Genomic DNA, 20046 nt, shown 5'->3' on the forward strand with positions numbered 1-20046 from the left:
TCCCCGTGAAGAAGGCGTGGCCTTTCTGTTTGTTGAGAGAAGCAAAATGGGGTGGGGCCTCCATGCCAATTGGTACAGATGTGGCTTTGGTGATTGGCAGTCCCAGCGAGGAGGCTCTGGTCTATATGCCCGTCAGTTTTGCCTCCTTCACCGGGATAAGCACTTCTTTTTCAAATGAAACTAATCTATGCATTGTTGAATCGCATCGTATACTTTTGAGATGTTGGTTACTTTATAGTAGAATTTCAGACACTGGACCATTTCATCCATTAATGAATCATAAGGCGTGTGGTGTTTTATTTTATCCCTTAGGAAATGTTCGGTCACACTTGATCTCGGACAGAAAGATTGGCAGCTTGGTAAAGAATGGCACCCAAATCCCATCTTTTTAAGTTGTTCTCAAAATGGCACTCTGATTTGGAATAATTGGATTCCCTTCCTCCAGAAGTTGGTAGAGAGAAAAGTTTTCTTTTGTGTTATTGCAGCGGAAGGCTGGCGACAGTATAACAGAGATGCATTCTTTTCCGTATGCATTGAATTGCAGGATTGTACAACATTATACTTTTGTTCCTCATCTACCTCATCTCTAACAGATTGCTCCTAGCTGAATTGAAAATCCTTGAGACTGGTGCAATTCTGTCTCTCTCTCTCTCTCTCGCGCTCTCTCTCTCTCTCTCTCTCATTGTTTAATGTTTGTGGTTGCATTTTGGCAGCAGAGAACACAAAACAGCAGACACTCATAATGAGCTCTAGAAAGAGGGGGGGAAAAAAAAACATTAGGATTCTTTAAAGTGCATATATTTGCTATGGAGACGCCAGCCTTTTCCACACTAATAAATATTTAACTACCAAGAAAGAAAATCTTTAATTTAGTTACGGCTCTTTTTGTAAATATAGTTTAATGCAATTGTGTGGGTTTTGTTTTTTTCTTTTTATTATTATTATTTTTTTTCTTGCCCCTGAAACTTTCTTTGCATTCAAAAGAGGTCACTTGAAGCAGGGTGTTTCCAGAGAGCGTGTCCAGTTTTGTCAGTTCTCGTCCGTAGAGTGTCGTGCCAGAACAGTCTAGTAGAGATGTTGTATTGTAGTGGAATTCGTTCTCATAGCACGATTCTGGGAATGTACGCCAGGAACACAAATGTCAGTCCAAGAGAATGTGCGCAAGGGTGTTCTAAACCCGAAATAGTGATCTTTAGCGTAGTGGCGGAAAACGACACGGTTCCTTTGGTGTCTTTGTACACCACCGATCTCTGTAGGCACACTAGTTAAAGTTAGGGGAAACAATTATTTATTTATTTTTTTGCTCGTCTTATTCCTTAGGTTGAGACTATGTCCTGGGCAGCTGCGTTTAAACCTCTCTGTCTCAAATGTTGCTGAAAATCTGTACGTCATTGAAAGAATTGAGCTATTGAGCTTTGTGCATATCACTTGAGCAGTCAAGCGACCTTGACCCAGACCCCACTTCCTTCTTTTTTTTTTTCTTTTTTTTTTTTTTCTTTCCCCCTTCTTTTTCCTTTTTCCCCTGCTGTGCTTGCCCCCCCCCCCCCCCTCTCTTTTTCTCTCCTGCAATTATTTAATCAAGGAAACTCTGTTTCTTTGCCTCTGGCTAATTGCAAATGGACACTATTAATTTCTGATCTTGCCCTTACATTTTCCCCTTTTCTGTCACTCATAATTTTCCCCGTTCCTCTAATCGTCTGGAATCTGTTGCCGTGGGAACAGAGGAGGTCTGAGAGGAACAAATGGAAACAGTTCTACGAGGGGCGAATTATTTTTTTTGATTGGGGGGGGGGGTTTGATTGATGGTCAAATCATGCAGCGTTTCTGTGTACGCTTTTGTGGTCTTTTTTTTGTTTGTTTGTTTTAATCAGAGTTGTTTGTTTAAATGCATTGTACGTCTTTTATAATGTAATCTCTTGTATGTTTTCTATGGAAACTGAATTCCCATTAAGTGCACAAACAAGCCTCAGATGTTACATGCAAAATGGCATGGTCATTATGGAATTTAGCCAAATTCACGACGGAAGTATTATAATCGCTGGAGAAAGCCACAGCAAAAGAATATTAAGTGCTCATGGAGGCTGTAACCCACATGCCCAATAGCGTGTTTACCCTGTGACATTAGAAAAGCTACGGGCAGGCAATAAAAATGACTTGATTTTTAAAAAAATTTGTGTTTTTCTAAACGCATTTAAATACAGACTTTGTCGCAGAGCAGCTTTATAGAAAGCCAGGTCGCGACCTAGTACAGTGCTATGTAATCATCATATTTCCCCAAAGTCATATTAGACAGTCTGGAGTAAAGGAGTGCAAGTTAGTGACTGGGTTAGAAATGCATGATTGGATTCTTATGCAGGAAATGAAATCGTCTGCTGACGAATCGGATCAGCCCTTGATTCTTTTCAGTAGGAAACCCATGCTCATATGAATGTACTCGATCCAGTGGAAGGGGCGTCTAGTTCATGTTTCAAATGACTTGTATTTCTTTTCAATTGAGTGAGGAATATTCAGATTTAAGACGATTGAATGCTGACCTAACGTAAAACGTTTCTCATCGTCATGCTATCGCTGAAGCAAAATGCTGCTCATGATATCAGATTAATGATCAGGAAGACTTTATTCCGATTGAGAGATAAGCCAAGTATGCATATGAAAATTGGACTTAAGGGATGCGTAGCTAGACACGGGCTGCTTCTTTGCTGATGGTGTGTGTGTGTGTGTGTTGCTGTAGGTGGTGAAGCTGTTGAACAATAAGCGCTCTCAGGCCGTGGGGATTCTCATGTCCAGCCTCCACCTCGACATGAAGGACATCCAACACGGTGAGTGCTACACATAAAATGCAGCAACACAAACACGAAGCATAAATACTTTTAAGCGCCCAAAGCATTCACCAGGCACAGCGAGTAACAAACATCATTGCAGGCGGACATAAATGGCACACAAACAATAAATATCAGGTTAACGTTAACACGTCAAGAAATAAATGCCATGCGGGAACAGAGGCATGGTGGGTACTAAAAGAGAATATAAACACGAGCAGGGTAAACAGTAAACAGATGATAAACATAGTCTGAGTGGTTAACGTTCGCGTCAGCGCGGCCGGCCGTATGCATTGCTCACACCCTCGGTTGACCCGTCTGTGGAACGCTTATTAGGAACAGCCACGATCGATCAAGTTTCTCACATGGGAAATCTGTGAACGGTTGAGAGATGTTTGCTAGCTAAGTGGTGCTTTTTATAAGGAGGGGGGAAGCATGACTTTGTTGTAGCAAATGGATCAAAATGGCTGCCATGAATTGCAGCATTTTTTAAATTATTCATTAATTATTAACTGGAAGTCATTAACAACCAAGGAATTCGTGTTCTTCAGTTGATCTGACCTCTTAAATATCTTCGATGGCTGTATGTAGACATGACAAGGATCAAAGACAAAATGTGAGTGTTCTTTGTGCTTTTTTTTCTTTTTTTTCTTTTTCATATCGTGTTACGTTTACTAAATATAGCCACGCTCCGTGCGTCGTCTGAGCGGTTGTCCGAGCTCGTGACGTGCGTGGAAGCTGTGACCGTGTCTGGTCCATTCTGGGTGGTAGCAAGCGAGCGAGTTTCCTCTGCGTTATCCGCTGATGCTCAGATAGCTCCGGGACCGTGGGCAGACTCTGGGTACTCTGTTAAACTTCTCATCAGAAATATGGATCTTATAATCCTGTTTACCCTCCGAGTTCCTACAAGCAGCCCGGCAGTCTGTCTTTACTCAAGCCTGCTGGTTTGTTGTGTTTAGAAATGTTGCCTTGTGCTCGTATGCGGGAATACAACAGGGCTCTTTGGTATATCTATAGAGCTACTTGAACTGTTTTTTTTAAAGAAGAAATGTTTCATTGAGATAATATTAGTAGTAGAGTAAAACTGCTTATTGCACATACATAAAACACATGATGACGGTAGACTGCTCAGCCTGTGTTTATCAGGGATGGGCATTTGAAATGTCTCTGCTATTTAAATTTCTTCACAGGAAAATTTAGATATAAATGACATGTAGCCCAAATGCAAAACCATATGCTTTGTCTATGCATGGAATAAACATGGGGGGAAAAAGGACTATTAACATAAGAATGAAAAAATGAAATGGTATTGTTTGGGAACATGATCAAGTCCACATGTTTACTTATGAAGTGAATTCTAAACATTTAACAAGCTGTCCTGTTTATTTATTAAAAAAAAAAACAAACCAAAAAAAAAAACCTAAGTGTTTTATGTAACGCTTCTTCAGTAAGAGCTCTGTCCTGATCAGGGTTGGAATACGTGCTGGATGTGCCTGTCAGGACTGCTTAGTACAATTGAAAAATGGCTTGATGACAGAGCTTAATTTGAACAGGATCCAGCACCTCCAAAATGTAGCACACCGTCATTCCCGAAACTTTCCTGATCCGCCACCTCTGCAGCCGGACGTTTAAAGTCTCATGCATATTATCGAAACAAATAGTTTTCGTGTTTAATTCACCAAAAGTAAAATAGAAAAACAAAAAAACTGCAATAAAAATCTTTATATTGCCGGCGCTCAAATATTGCTAATAGCCAATCAATAGCCTCTTTCACATATCATAATTTCAAGTTCAGAGTTCACCTGAATTCATGTCGCGAAGCGAAGCCGACAGTCACGTACAGTGCTGTGAGAAGGTATTTGCCCCCCCCCCACCCTGATTTCTTCTGTTTTTGTGTATATCTCATACTAAATAGTTTTAGATCTTCAAATGAAATACAACATAAAACAGAGGCATCCTGAGTATAAACACAATACAGTTTTTATTTATTTTTATTGAAGCAAAAAGAAAAAAGTTATGCAACACCTATTACCTATGTGAAAAAACTAATTTCCCCCTTAAACTTAAAATGTGGCTGTGCCGCCTTTAGCAGCAATAACTGCAACGCTTCCGAGATCGGAATTCTACTTTAAGATTTTCTGGTATAAAGCAGAATTCATGTTTCCCTCAATTACTGCAAGTTGCCCAGGCCCTGAAGCAGCAAAGCATCCCCACACCATCACACTCCCTCCACCATGCTCGACCGTAGGCATGATGTGCTTTTTGTGGAGATCTGTGTTTGGTTTACGCCAGATGTAACTGGACCCCAGTTCCAACATTCTCCCAAAATGTTAGAGGATCATCAAGGTGTGTTTTGGCAAAATTCAGATGAGCCTTAATGTTCTTCTGGGTTAGCAGTGGTTTTCACCTCACCACTCTTCCATGGATGCCATTTTTGCCCAGCGTCTTTCTGATAGTGGAGTCATGAACAGTGACCTTTATTGATGCAAGAGAGGCCTGTAGATCCTTTGATGTTGTCCTTGACTCTTTTGTGACTTGCTGGATGAGTCGTTGCTGTGCTCTTGGAGGAATTTTGTAAGGTCGGACACTTCTGGGAGGGTTCTCTACTGTGCCGAGTTTTTCCATTTGGAGATAATGGCTCTCACTGTGGTTCTTTGGAGTTCCAGAGCCTTTGAAATAGCTTTGTAACCCTTCCCAGATTGATATATTTCAATCATCTTCCTCATCATTTCTGGAATTTCTTTCAACTTTGTCATAGTGTGTTACTGAGTAATGCCTTTTAACCAACTTCATGCTGTTGAAAAAGTTCTATTTAAGTGTTGATTTGATTGAACAGGGTTTGCAGTAATCGGGCCTGGTTGCGTCTAGTCCAGCTGAACCCCGTTATGAATGCAGTTTCATAGATTCGTGGAATTAGTAACCATGGGGGCAAATACATTTTCACACAGGCCCAAATGGTATTGGCTAACTTTTTGTGCTTCAATAAGTACCATTTAGAAACGGAGTGTTTACTCAGGTTGCCTTTTGTTTTATCTTAAATTTTGTATTCATTTCTGAAACAATTTAGTATGAAATACACAAAACCAGAAGAAATACTTTTTCACAGCACTGTAGCGCGTGTTGTAGTGTGTGTCATGGTGGAAAAAACAAAGCCGTTATCATTAACAGCATTTTTTTTTTAAGAGCGCAAGAAACGGAGCAATGTTTTAAAAAGGCGAGCAGCAGCAGGTCACTGATGAAGCTGTTCTGTGAACGTTCCCACGGCTAGCGGTGATGATGCTAGCCTGATTGTAGAATGTCTTTAGACTGCTTACGAGGCGTAACTTTTTCAACCTGTGCATGGCTTTGAAAACCCGGATATTAAATAGTCAACATCCCACGTGTAGTCATTCAGGCTTTTATAGCGTACAGAGACTCAAATACACACAAAGTTCCAGAAGGACAGAGGCAGTTGTTGGTTACTGTGAATACCGTACTAATCTCGAGTGGAACACGACTCCTAGAACCAGAGGTTAGCTTCAGGACTAGAGACATTAGATCAGAAAGAAGACTTTTCTCCGACTTTTTTATAGATTGTTTTTTTTTTTTTTTCTTCATTTTATTTCTTCTCTCTGATGTAGTGAACTGACAATGTTTTTTTCAAACACACGTTTTGTTTTGGTTTTCATTGACAGTGTGTTTTCCTCCCCGTGTCAAATTGAATGTCATTTTACTCTGTTCCGAATCTGTGGTGCTGACTCATCACGCGTAACATCACTAGGAAACAAAACAGAATCGCTTCTAATTTTCTTTGTTTTATAGCCATAAACTAATACTTAATGGTTAAGCATTAAAAGGTCACTGTTGCTGATATCCAGTCATGTTTAGTTGCTTATCCAGATAAGGACGTTTATATAACTGGACCTTTTTACAAATTTTTTTTTTTGTTCAAAACCCTTCATCTACACACTCATTAATTTCTCATTTATTATTTAAAAAATGCATTTTGAATGAATTAAGACTGAGCTATCTATATTTTATAGTAGCCCTTATACAACTTGACTGCTTCCATGTGGTGTTGGAACTTTAAAGGATCTGGACAGGCCACGCCCACTAGTACTACTGGACAGGCCACGCCCACTAGTAATATCTGTTTCTGTTTCTCGCTAATGTGAATAGAGTTAAATAACTGACCCCCATCCATGCACCTTCACTGTTCTCATCTCATGTAAGGGTTTGAGTGTAGAGTGGAGCAGTCTCCAGTTGTGCTCGGTTGTGTGTTCATGCAAGTTCGCACACTTCCTCACCATGTGTGCAGGTGTGAGATTCGCCGAACGTTTGCGGTCTGCTGCATTATTCAGGAGAAGCCGAGAACGACCTCAATAGATGCCTTTCAAGTCGTGGTAGCACACATCAACCAGCGTTCCTGATCTTTAAAATTCCGTGAACAACCGGCGCTTCATCCAGCGCCTGCCTCCGCTTCTTGCTTAGCGCGGTGACACATTTCATCTGCACGTCTTTGATGTCTGAGTGCAAACATTTTGAAACGTTTCGAAACACGCCGAGGAAACGCGTCCCTCGGCAGGGAGCCGTGTTTGGGAGTAGCATGAGTAGCTGTGGAGGAAGAAATCTGAAAACAATATGCTCCTCGGGCTCGCTCGGATTTTCGGCGCCGTTGAGGGTTTGCCAAATAAACACGAATAAAAAGCCAAATGAACGGGGCGCTCTCGAACTCACATCTGCTGCCATGGCAACAATCGGCAGCCTCGCACTGGAGCGATAGAAGAAGCATGGAGCAAAACATCACTACGTCTTCTAATGGTTTTTTTTCTTTCTTTTTTTTTTAAAAAGGTTAAAACGTTTTCTAATTCCTGCTTATTGTATAAACCAAAACCTACAAATGGAAGACATTGTCTATTTTTAGTTTTATCATCTTCTGACCTTTGATCCCTTAATGAACAAATTACCACCTTGTGAATTGGAGTGGTAAATTTGTTTCCTCTTATTAGGTCTTTTTAAAGAAGGTTCTCACAGCTCAGGAATCATGAGAAGTGTCGGTAATGTTTAGGGAAGTCCTGATTTGGTGCACGGGGACTTCCTGGACACTTCTTCTTCAAGCCTCCCTAAACGAGTGAAGATCCTGGACATGGGTCAGAGGCTTCGTCTTCCTTCTCCACCTCTCGAATGCACAGAACAACTCCTAGCGAGAAATGTTGTATATCTTATTCTGGTGCCAGGGGAATTTGTACTTAATTTTCATCCAATCAATGTGTTTACACATCTCCTAACTCATCCACATGGTCTGGTTTGTTTCATATGGGCTCAGCTCTGCGTAATCATATGATTCCTTTGTTAGACATCCAGTCTGACATTTCGGAGGAATTTCCCGCTTCTCTCTTCTGCGCTGCCTTTTGATGTCGTCCGATTATTGTGGTTGCCAGATTTTTCAGGCCGTGGATTTTTTTTTTATTTTATTTTTTTTAACCCCCGCCATGTGTGTGAGGTAAGGTTTTCTGCAGACACTGTTTGGTTGAGATGGCTGTAGCCCATTGGTCACCCGTTTGTCTTCATCGTCGAGAATTTACTCGACTGGAAACGGAATATGACCTCACCGAGTCCCTATGAGAAGTGAAGCCAGTGAAGTCGACTTGGTTTACTTTGCGCCGTCATCGACCATTTATTATACCTAAACATGCACGAGTATGTGGGATAAAGGTATCGGGCTAAAACGTCTCTCATCCTGAGCTTAAACATCATCCTTGACCAAACTGTGACCACAAATAAAGATGCTTTGGTTCTTTTTAAAGAGACCCATGTGTTTCTTTTAAGCAACAGTTTCTGAATTGAGGTCCGGCGAAAGTTATTTCCACATGTCTGTGTTATTAACGACATTTGGATGCATGTACATAGACACACACACACACACACACACAAACAGAATGCAGTTTATCTCCTCAAATCAGGGAAATCTGGTGTCTCTGTCTTACCCCAGTTGAGGTTTAGTTCACTTGGGTAAGTATCTTCTAAAATAATCACAACTGTGTAACTTTTTGAAAACTACTTCGACAATCGCAGTTAGTTACACAGTAAGGGGAATAAATGCAACGTGCGCTCATGATCTTGGATATTACATTATGGCATGTCTAAAAATTTAAGGGATAGTTCACCCAAAAATGAAAATTCTGTCATCGACTATTCGCCCTCATGTCGTTCCAGACCCATAACTTTTGTTCATCTTCGGAACACAAATGAAGACCCCTTTTTTTCTTTTTTTTTTTTTTTTTCTTTTTCTTTTTTGTGTGTGAATGAAACCTGGGAGATTCCTGTCTTTCCATTTACAGTCCAAGTACCCAAAACGTTCAAGCTCCAAAAAGGTCATAAAGGTATCGCACAAGTAATCCATGTGACTCCAGTGGTTTACTCCTAATTCTAGGAAGCTGTACGAGTGCTTTGCTTACGCAAAAACCCTAAAATTAGCTACTTATTCACAAAATAGCTTCACTTCCACGTAGATCTCTGAAAATCAGCCCATCTACATATTAATGTATAGACATACTCGTATATTACATACGCAAGTCTGGTTCGTTAATTATGACATAAATCTAACATTTAAGTGAAGCAGATGTACTTTAAGGGCAAGGGGGGGGGAAACTTGCATGTCAAAAATATTGGCACCCATGCATCTTGTATTTTGTGTAACCTCCCTTTTTTTTGTGCATATATATAATATAAAAACACACACACAGAACTTCGAGCTTGACCCCTTTGTAGCAGTCGTGTGTAGTTTTATCTGATATGGCTTCTTAAAGGGGAATGGTATATTTGTTGTGCCATGCAGGCTTTCAGACTCTACGTCTGGCCCTTCACCATTTTGATGTGCTATAAATGTGTGTTTTTTTTGTTGCTTTTTTTTTTCTTTTCATGTAAGCTCCTTTTTCACATGTAACTGATTTAGTATGAAATTTGTAGCGACAGAGAGGCTACTCCTTCAGCCACTGAAAAACTGCATTACTGTTCTCCTCTGCTAGCATCTGGAGACCAGGGGAAAAACTCACTTCATCTATCTGTCTCCATAACACATGGGACTGAAAATGCAGTCCAACTTCTGAGTGCTTTAACTGCTCAGCTGTAAGACTGAATCTCAACACACTGGGTTTCTTGTAAATATGAAGTGTTACTTTTGAGAGACCCTGGAGGGTTTGGCATGTGCTGATATGATGATTGATATTTTTTTATATATATATATACATCGCATCTTTTGATATCCCAGTTCTGTATTTAACCCTATTGTCCTCCCGAGTTCTTCATTGTTTTGGGTCTCGGAGACTGCGGCACTATGTATAACAATGATGCGTGTTTGATGAAATCATCATCACAAACAACCCACTTAGCCCTCTTTGACTCTATAGTATAGAGTAACAGGAAAGAGATGATTTATAACCATGCTATTCGATGGGGATGGGTTCCCTTTTGAGTCTGACTCGAGGTTTCTTCCTCATGTCATCCCAGGGAGTTTTTCCATTTATATCTGGATTTCTGTAAAGCTGCTTTGTGACCAATGTCCATTGTTAAAAGCGTCCTATGTAATCTTTTTTTTTTTTTTTTTTCTTTTTCCCCATGTAAACAAAATTCTGTAACAGAAAAATCTAACGAATACATTGCCCTCCATTAATCTTGGCACCCTTGGTGAATATGAGCAAAGAAGTCTGAAAAATATTTTGTTTGATAGTCCATGATGCCATGTATCCTAACAAAATGTCCAGGACCTCTGGCAGAAAAACAGCCGCAAAACATTAAAGAGCCACCACCAAATTTAACAGTAGACATGAGGTACTTTTCCATATGGCTACCTCTCTGTGCACCAAAACCACCTCTGGTGTTTATTACCAAAAAGCTCTATTTTGGTTTCATCTGACCATAGAACCCGATCCCATTTGAAGTTCCAGTAGTGTCTGGCAAACTGAAGACGCTCGAGTTTGTTTTTGGATGAGAGTAGAGGCTTTTTTTCTTTTCTTGAAACCCTTCCACACAACTTGTGGTGATGTAGGTGACTTCAGATTGTAGTTTTGGAGACTTTCTGACCCCAAGACGCAACTAACTTCTGTAATTCTCCAGCTGTGATCCTTGGAGATTTTTTGGCCACTCGATCCATCCCCTTCAGAGACGATACAGACACACGTCCTCTTCCAGGTTGATTCAGAACATTTCCAGTTGAATGAAACTTCTTAATTATTGCCCTGATGGTGGAAATGGGCATTTTCAATGCTTGTGCTATTTTCTTATAGCCACTAACCATTTTGTGAAGCTCAACAACCTTTTGCCGCACATCACAGCTGTATTCCTTGCTCTTACCCAATGTTATGAATGACTGACTAAAGGTTACGTCATATTTATACCCCTGTGAAACAGGAAGTCATGCTTGAACGATTTCCTGTTCCTGGTCACCCAGGTGTACTAAAATATAAAAGATCAATGGGAATATACTTCAAATATTTAAGAATTCATACGGCTGTCGATAATTGCTGCTCATCTATATTAACATATAGATAGATGACCTGTTTTGTTTGCAGCTGTTTGTCCATGAGAGCAGCGTATTTTTGTGAATTCTTTTTAACAAAATATCGAAAGGTTAAACAATTCAGTTTTTCCACAGCCTTCTTTGTGCATATTTACCAAGGGTGCCAATATTAGTGGAGGGCACCATATGCCAATATATATAGTCTTATTTCCTTATTAAAATTTCAGTAATCAAAAATCGTGCTTGTTAGCATTTTGCTTGACTTCAGAGTCATTAAATGATTATTATTTCCGTAAAGAAGCACCATTATCTGCCCATAGAATAAGAATCTACAAGCTTGAAATGAATAATAACAACTAGATATAGGTTTAATGATCTTATATTTGGTTTATTGAAATCGTATAATTAAAAAAATTCTAGTTTAATTTGATTTCTATTCAAGATATTTTCACTTGTTAAGATAAAAAATAGCAGAAAACCTTTTCACTTGAAATTCACTTTGAATTTTATTCTAACTTCTTAAATTTTGTTAAATTTAGTTTGGAACATTAAGCATTGAAAATGTGCCTCTTGTGATGAATGTTAGGATGAGACAGTGAGAGAGTTTTATATATACAGCTTTCTGATACTGGTGCAATAGAGTAAAATGTATTTCTGGTTACTTCCTAACACACATGTGCCAGGATGTCCAGCAAACTCGCCAGATTAATGGTAATGTATAACCGCGAATTCATCCCACTGAACGAATGAATTCTAAATCCGTGTAACTTTATTTACACAAACCTTTTCGATGAAGAATTTGACAGCCTTAAACAAAAATGTTTCACGTAAACATTTATTGATTTGAATTCAACATCTGGCTGTGTAGACTTCTGTCGTAAGAGTTTCGAGTAAACGGATATCCGTACGTTTCCTTTTCTCCTTTCTCAGTGCAGGGAAATCGAAATATCTCCTCTCTGGTGATTCTCCATGTGCAGCAAACGCGCTAGGTGGAGATTAGCTGGAGTTACTTTAAGCGAAATCCCGAAGCAGTGTAAGATTAAAATTAATTACACAAACCGTTGGGTCATGATCACGTAAGGCTGCAAAGCAACCCATCTTTTAATGACCTTTTCCTTTATGCGGTATTTGAAATGTCCGTTGCGTCGTAGAAATGACCGTCACGTGCCTACTAATGGGAGGCATTTTAAAAACTAGTATGCGTACTCGTAGAGGTAGTGAAGCCGTAGCCACAGCCGGAGAAACTGCGGTAGTAATTTCACTCTGATTTGTTTGGAGAGCGTCCATTTCCCCCTGCAGCCAAACTCAGAGGCTTATGTTAAAGCCCCATCCTAATTGATGCCTGAGCCCGTCTCCTCCCTCTGTTTAAATCCGGCCCGACAAGATGGGAGAAAGATGCCGTTTTCAGGGTGGGTTTTGTGTGCGTGTCAGATTTTGACCCATTAGCCTTACAAACGGATTCACTAAAGTCGTTTTTATCCCACAAACGCCTGTCAGCGACTCTACTTTTATCACAGGAAGTGAAAATAAACACATGCTCCGTGCAATAAGTTGCACTTTCCCCCCTTTTTTTTATATATATATATATATATATATATAGATAGATAGATAGATAGATAGATAGATAGATAGATAGATAAAAAATGAGAATTTTCAAGCTTTGACTCAATTACGCTTGAACATGTGCAGTATAAGTATTTATTTACTTTGTTTTTCTAGATTCAGTTAGCAATCATCTCAAACACTTAAAACTTCAACAGTGTCTCCAGTGTGAGTGTTTGGAGTTAGTGTGCTTTTCTCGGCGTGTGTGTGTGTGTGAGAGAGAGAGAGCGTTTGAATGTAACACTATATCTCAGATTAAACAATCCACAACTCCAGCCCTGTTTGTGTTCAAACATTTACTTTTAAAGGATTACAGTTTTGGGCGCCAGATCCTGAGCACAGAGACACAAAGGCGGCGGCGCGCTTCAGCACTCGCTCGCTGTAACCTGACAGTCTCTCTCTCTCTCTCTCACACACACACACACGTACACTCACTTCCTCACTTTTGCGCTCTCTCTCTTTCTCTCTCTCCTTTTTTTTTTTTCTTTTCTTTTCCCCCTGATCCTTCACCCGTCCCCTGACTCGATCTTTGTCTGAGAGACTGTTAATGGAAGTAAAATTCAATAGATCATAATTATATATCTATAATTATATGGAGTTGTCTACTGTCCTAAGCTTCATTATTGTGTGCTTTGCTTTTCCACGCCAATTTTGATTTAAGACTTTGAGAGGTTGTAAATCCATTGCGGTGAACCACATAGTGTCTGGAGGGTCTCCAGTGTGTGTACACACACACACACACTCACAAACCCCTATTAAGTCTTAAGTCGCTTAAGGTGCAATAAATAGACGCTCCTGACACCCCAGAGAGAGGGGGGGCAATGTCGCGGGCAAATTTAGTTAATTACGCCCGACTCATCAGTGCTTATTAAGCTGCTTAACAGAGTGCAGCGGGGAGGTGAGGGGTCTGCGCCCCTGCTTGAGTGGGTGGCACGTAACCCCGTGGGAATAGGATGGAAATATGCTCAAATCTGCCCCTAAGCATGGCTTTGAGCGCTCAGAGGTTTGACCCCCAAACTGGAGTGTGTGTGTGTGTGTGTGTGTGTGTGTGTGCGCGCGCACACAGCCTTAGTAATGGGCTCTCCAGGCTCTGCTGCTGTCTGAATCGAGATTATATGGACTTAGTTCTTGAAAGAAAAGTTCAATGTTTTTCAGTCTAATTTTAATCTAGAGTATTTGTACCGTAGATGTACAGCAGTATCGACCTGTGTTTTTTTTTTTTTTTTGTTTTCTATACTGAGGACAAAAACAAAACTGCATACACACTGTTTAACTGCAAATGAGGTCAATAAATCTTCCAAATATGCACCTATATAACACAAATTCCAAACTATGACTCTTTTAAACTGCGTAACGGGTCTTCTGAGCCAGAACACGATAGGATTTATGGTCGTGATGATTCCTAATGCTTTCCCATCGAACGTGTTTTGTCACGCACATCGAAGCAGTGTCATCAGGCTCGCGCAGTTGGACCTTGAAAATCTTCCTACGAAATGCGTTTCTTGCCTATCTTTGACAAATGCTCTTAGCCTTCCATAATAAGTGACTTTGGAGTAAACAGGTCTTCTATCCTTTTCTCAGTACAAGGAAAAGTTTAAAATGCCATCTGTAGTAATCACACACGTTACAGTTAGATACACTCAGTACGTTTACATGGACAATGATCCAATATTAACCTTATTAAGACAATACTCAGAAAGAACTAGCATGTAAACAGCGATTATTGCCGACCGTAATCCGACTAAAGAGTAAACTCGGAGTAAACACAGATGGAATGAAGACGTGTGGAGTACTCCTGTTTTAGTCGCATTATCGACGTGGTCGATACGTGAGTTTCTGGAGGGGACGGCGTGGCTTGGGGACGTAATGACGTGTGTCGTTAATGGATCTATGTTCTATAACATGAAAACCTGAATATGAAAGGAATATTCTAAAAGCGACTCGTGTAAACACCTTAATCACAATACTGTCTTCAGAATAAGGTCAGTAATTAGATTATTGCTGTCCATGTAAACGTAGTCAGTTACAGATAAAAACAAAAATATATGTGGTTGGAAAATGCCAGTGGGTTTTTTATTTTTTTAAAAGCTTGAACCAGAATTCTGACTTGCTTTTCATTTCCCCCCCCATTTGTCATTTCTCTATTCTTTCTTATTTGTATTTTGGTTTATGTCTTGATTAGTTGTCCATGCAGTAACACTCCCTCTCTGTCCTTTTAAGATTTTCACACTCAATTGCTGTTATTTCTCTTTATTGAAAACCTATGTGTCTGTGTATCTGGGGGTCTGTCTGCCCATGTGTGTCTCAGTGCATGTCTGTGTACATCTGTCTCTGGTGCTTGTGTGTCACTGTCACATGGTGTCACTTTTTTTTTTTTTCTTTTTTTTTTCCTTTTCTTTTTTTGTGTTATTTTTTTTTAAAGGATTGAACTGCAGATGAGCTTGTGTAATATTTGAGCTCTTTGAACCGAATGACATTTGCACCTAAAGTCTCTGCTCTAATCGTATCCGCACTTATCGGTTTAATAATCCTGATTTGTGCCAAAGACCGTCACGACAGAGAAGCAGCGTGTAGGATTTATCCATGACGTGATGGCAGTTAATGGCTCAGTTTGTTCAGCAGTGAGAGATGTTTACCCCGTTATTAAATCCACATGAAGGACTTAAATAATAGTCGTCTTATCGTCCATATTGAAATCTTGATTATTTATCTAATTAATCCGGCCAATTTTGGACCGAAATAAAGGGTGACCCAAAATTTTCCATACACAGGGGACTGTACGTCATGATTCCGTCGGTGGACGTCCACTTCTCCGTTGGTCCGCAGCACTTCCAGTCTTTGTGAATTTAATACGTTTGGCAGTGGTCGTGTGTGTGTGTGTGTGTGTGTGTGTGTGTGTGTGTGTGTGTGTGTGTGTGTGTGATGTGTGAGGAGTTTGCCGTGCGTCCTGTTAACGTCCATCGCAAACCTTGCGACAGTTTCCCGATCCAGCCGTGCGAATGTTTTCAACACGTTCCTCTTTTGTCAGAGGCGTTCTTAAAGGCTGTCTCTAAAAAATATAGAATATAAACCAAGTACGAAAAATTTCCGAAGACATTTTGCTGAAAGTCTTGATTTCCCTCTACGTATGGAGACTTCTGTTTATTTAAATGCCAACATGCAATAAATCAACAGGGGGTCCCAGAAAACAGGCTTTTAATTTCACATTGTACACTAGACATTGGCATTCTGTCAAATAAGTACATATTTTACTCCAAATAAAACTATTTTAAATACATTAGGGTTGTGTGTGTGTGTATATGTGTGTATGTATGTATATGTAAATTTATTACTTTTTATTTAGATCAACTATAAACATGACGTTATGCAATCAGATCTACATTTTTAAAACATGTGAGGATCTTCTGGACCAAGATCACAAATGGAGGATCACCAATGTCATAGTTTGTTAATTAATTATGGAAGCCATAGTTTGTGCTTAAACTATGATTAATTGTGCAGCCCTTCTGGTTATAAATGTCTTTTTTTTTTTTTTTAAATATATATCTGCGAGAAGCTAAATCTAAGTCATGTTGCTTTCTTTTTGTTGAATAACGGCTAGATTGCAGATGAGCTTCATTTTCCGTGAATGTGATGTGTCATGTGACCAACTCCAATCCAGGAAAAGCAAACTGTAAAATCGGCTCCTTATCAATCCTTTTAATCTGCCCTGTGCTAACTTTTTTTTTTTTTTTTTTCTTTTTCTTTTCTTCTGTCCTGTTGCTTTTTCTCTCCACTGCAGCGATACTAAACCTGGACAACACCGTGGTGGACCTCGAGACGTTACAAGCTCTGTACGAGAATGTAAGCCCTCACTGCTCTACACCTGCACGTGTTTCTTTCTCCATCCACGTTGTCGTTTATTTATTTAGTGTCTTTAGATTTGATAAGACTAACGGGTGTATCTGACGATTACTGATTATTTACGGCCCAAATCGGATTTACTGTAAATCTGATCTTTTCCGTGATGTTTGCACCATGACCCTGAGACAGCATGACCAATTAATTCAGTCATTTCTGCATTTAATCCTTTAAGTGTAGGGTGTTTTTGTAAGGGCAGGTCTGATAGAGTTTATGAACCTAGTGTGGAAATGTGGCGTAGCAGTGCCGAGGGGCGGTCCGAATTTGCCTAGTAAAATCTTGTTCAATTGATTTAAAGAAAAAAATAAATAAATAAAAAAAATAATATTGGAAAATAAGGAACCCTAAATCAACCAGGGGTCTAGAAAGTGAAATTGGCCATGAGGTGGCATACTTTCTCTCCCCTGTCAATCACAGCTGCATTAGCCAATCGTGGATGTTTTTTTTTGAGCCTCACGTATGTGGAAGAGGGTAGTTAGCACTTTTTGTGTAAATGGTCTGCACTTATATAGGGGAGAGCTGGCTTCTGGGTGGGAATTTGCAGATGATCCACGGAGGAGGGGGTGTTGTGCAGGGTTCGGGGTTATTGATCTAGCTAGCTCATGTTGCTGATGAATTCCCTCCAAAATCTTACACATCATATCCTGATTTTTCATCTAGACTGGGACACCCTAGTTACTTATCAGCCAAGTTTCCCAACAGAAATTCAGATTTTGTCCTTTGTTGGAAAACGGTGAGTGAGAAAAGAAGCTTTTGGTTTTTAGGAGCGAACAGCAAAACCCGTTAAGTTACAACATATGTTTCAGGTTATTGAATTTCTCTTCTATCAAAAGCCGTTATAACTGTACATCATTGTCTCACTCTTAGATTAGTACGTCACACAAACACTAACTTCTTACTACAATCATCTCAAATATTTCAATAGAAACGCATTTTAATGCGTTTTCCTTTAAGACACATCTCTGCTTCTTACTGTTCATCGAGTTGTGGGAACAGCAGGCACGGTAATGTTTTTTAATGAATAAAAATCTGTGATCTCTATTCTTCCCGAATGCCTATATCCAGCACTTTATTCGAGTTAATTATATTTATTCGAGTTGTCATTTCATCAGTAGTTATGGCGCTCAGAGCCGCTGCCAAGACCTTCAGGCTCGGTTGTGAGTTTTGAAAAGGCCTCGTTATTGAGGAGTTTTCGGGTGGGGGGGGGGGGGTCAGGATGTTTGGAACATGCTTCTGGAGGCTCTAGACCCAGAGGAAAAGTCTGTGAAACTTCAAACGAGAAATGCATTAATATCAAAACATGCGAAAGCCACAACAGCGCAGGAATGTGTGTGCTGTTTCTGGGAGTTTGCCTTGTAAAAGTCTGAGCTCAGTGAGTTGTGCCCCACAAACGCCGGCTTGTCGATACTGCATCTTTATCAAACTCCTCCTAGTGAGCTGTTGAATTAAACCATGCTGTCGGTGTGTGTATGTATGTACGTGTGTTGCATTTACGGGAGTGTGAGCGATCAGACACTCGCATTCCACCTATTAGTACCGGTCAAAAGTTCCGCATATTACTACCGGTCAAAAGTTTGTGGACACTCGACTGAAACGTGTCTCATTGTCTTAAAAACCTTTTGATCTGAAGGTGTGATTTTAAACGTGTGAAATCGGTGTTGTAGACAAAAATATAATCGTGTCGACGTGTTCATTTTTCATTAGAAAACTAAATATTTATTTACGAAATAAATATTTATTTAAACGGACGACTCGAGAGAAATATTCCCGAAAAGCAGCCGTTAAGTGTCCAGCGTCGGTGGGAACTCCTTTAATACTGTTTAAAAAGCATCTCGGGGGAAATTCCTCAAGAAATCGGGTGAGAAAACGCCAAGAATACATTTCTGGAAATTCTAGGCGAAAAGGGCGTCTACTTTGAAGATGATAAAATACGAAATTATTTTGATTTTATTTTTTTAATCACAACATAATTCCCATAGTTCCATTTGTGTTACTCCAGAGTTTTGATGACTTTTATTATTATTATTATTATTATTATTATTATTCTAAAATGTGGAGAAAAATAAATAAATAGAGCGAGTGTGTCTGAACTTTTGACCGGTAGTGTATATATTGCTGGACTGAGTTTCCATGTGTTGAGGGGCCTCGGGTCATAGTCGTTGGCCTCTGAGTGTCTGAAGAGCAGTAAAAGGATGGCAGAGAAATGCCATCTCTCACCAGCTGAAAGCTCTCTCTACATGTGCACGTTTATTCTCTGCCCCCTGTGGATTCTTCAAGAATAATGCGTCTGTTTGCGCGGAATCATTAAGATGTTTGCATCTGGACGGCTCGTTCGGTAATTACAGAACCCAGGCCTGTTCGGGGGATAAAAGAAAAACACCGAGTCAAACACACTGGAAAAGACCATTTAGCCATAATGCACCTAATGATCTTTTGTCTAATGTGTGTGGTGTTTTGTCTTTTTGTAAATGAAAGTGAGTTCGCACAGCTGTTCCCTCTCTAGACGTGTGCACCGTGGCCGTGAATAACCGATGTCCGTTATTTAAATCTGCATGTTGTCTTTTTGATATTGGTCGTGGACTCCATTCTATAAGGGCAAGGCTTAGAAGCGAGCGAGTGTGAGCAAGGCTGCTTCCCATTAGCAATAGTTTGAGCGGTGGAGGCATTGCAGGGAGAGCAGAACGTGCCTTCGCGGACAGATGGCGGAGTGAGCTGAATGCTAATCAGCGCGTTTGATGCGGCCGTTTGAAGTGCCGTGGAAGTATGCGCCCGGCTTGATTGATGCTGCGATAGAGCTTAATGCTGCAGAGTGTTTTTCCAGAGTTTACATTCACACGTCTTCCTCCCTCAAACATGTGTGCACACACACACACGGAGACATAGTCTGGCACATATGAACACACTCATACGCAGGGGCATTGCCAGCTCCTCCAAGGTCTGCGATTCGAAACGTGAGCCGAGCTTGTAAACCAACGCAGTTGTATCTTGTTGCTCTGGCTTTATTTTTTTTTTTTTTCCCTCCTCAGTTCTCTAAGAGAAACCCTCTGTCTCTCCGCACTTTGATCACCTTTCCGGACGACGGCCATTTCGAGGCTCCAGTCGGTGTCTGTTGCTGCCGGGGCAGTGTTTGATGTTGGAGTGGGATGTTTACCGAGGTGTTTACTTTCTCTCGGGGAGTCTGGAGAAGCTCTTACGTCCCAGTGCGCTGGAGCGTCCACCACTTAGCGT

At 40.3% G+C, this 20046-nt stretch overlaps 1 protein-coding gene across 2 annotated transcripts in view; it reads left to right on the forward strand.

The window, feature by feature from the left end:
• fmn2b (formin 2b) overlaps positions 1-20046 on the forward strand; it is an 85454-nt gene that overhangs the window by 28254 nt on the left and 37154 nt on the right. For both annotated transcript variants that reach the window (XM_053639575.1, XM_053639574.1), the window contains exons 7-8: positions 2732-2819; positions 16700-16761. In XM_053639575.1, coding sequence (XP_053495550.1) covers positions 2732-2819; positions 16700-16761 — 150 coding nt within the window. The remainder of the gene's footprint in view (positions 1-2731; positions 2820-16699; positions 16762-20046) is intronic.

Source organism: Ictalurus furcatus, chromosome 13 (genome assembly GCF_023375685.1).
Source record: "Ictalurus furcatus strain D&B chromosome 13, Billie_1.0, whole genome shotgun sequence".
Classification (NCBI taxonomy): domain Eukaryota; kingdom Metazoa; phylum Chordata; class Actinopteri; order Siluriformes; family Ictaluridae; genus Ictalurus; species Ictalurus furcatus.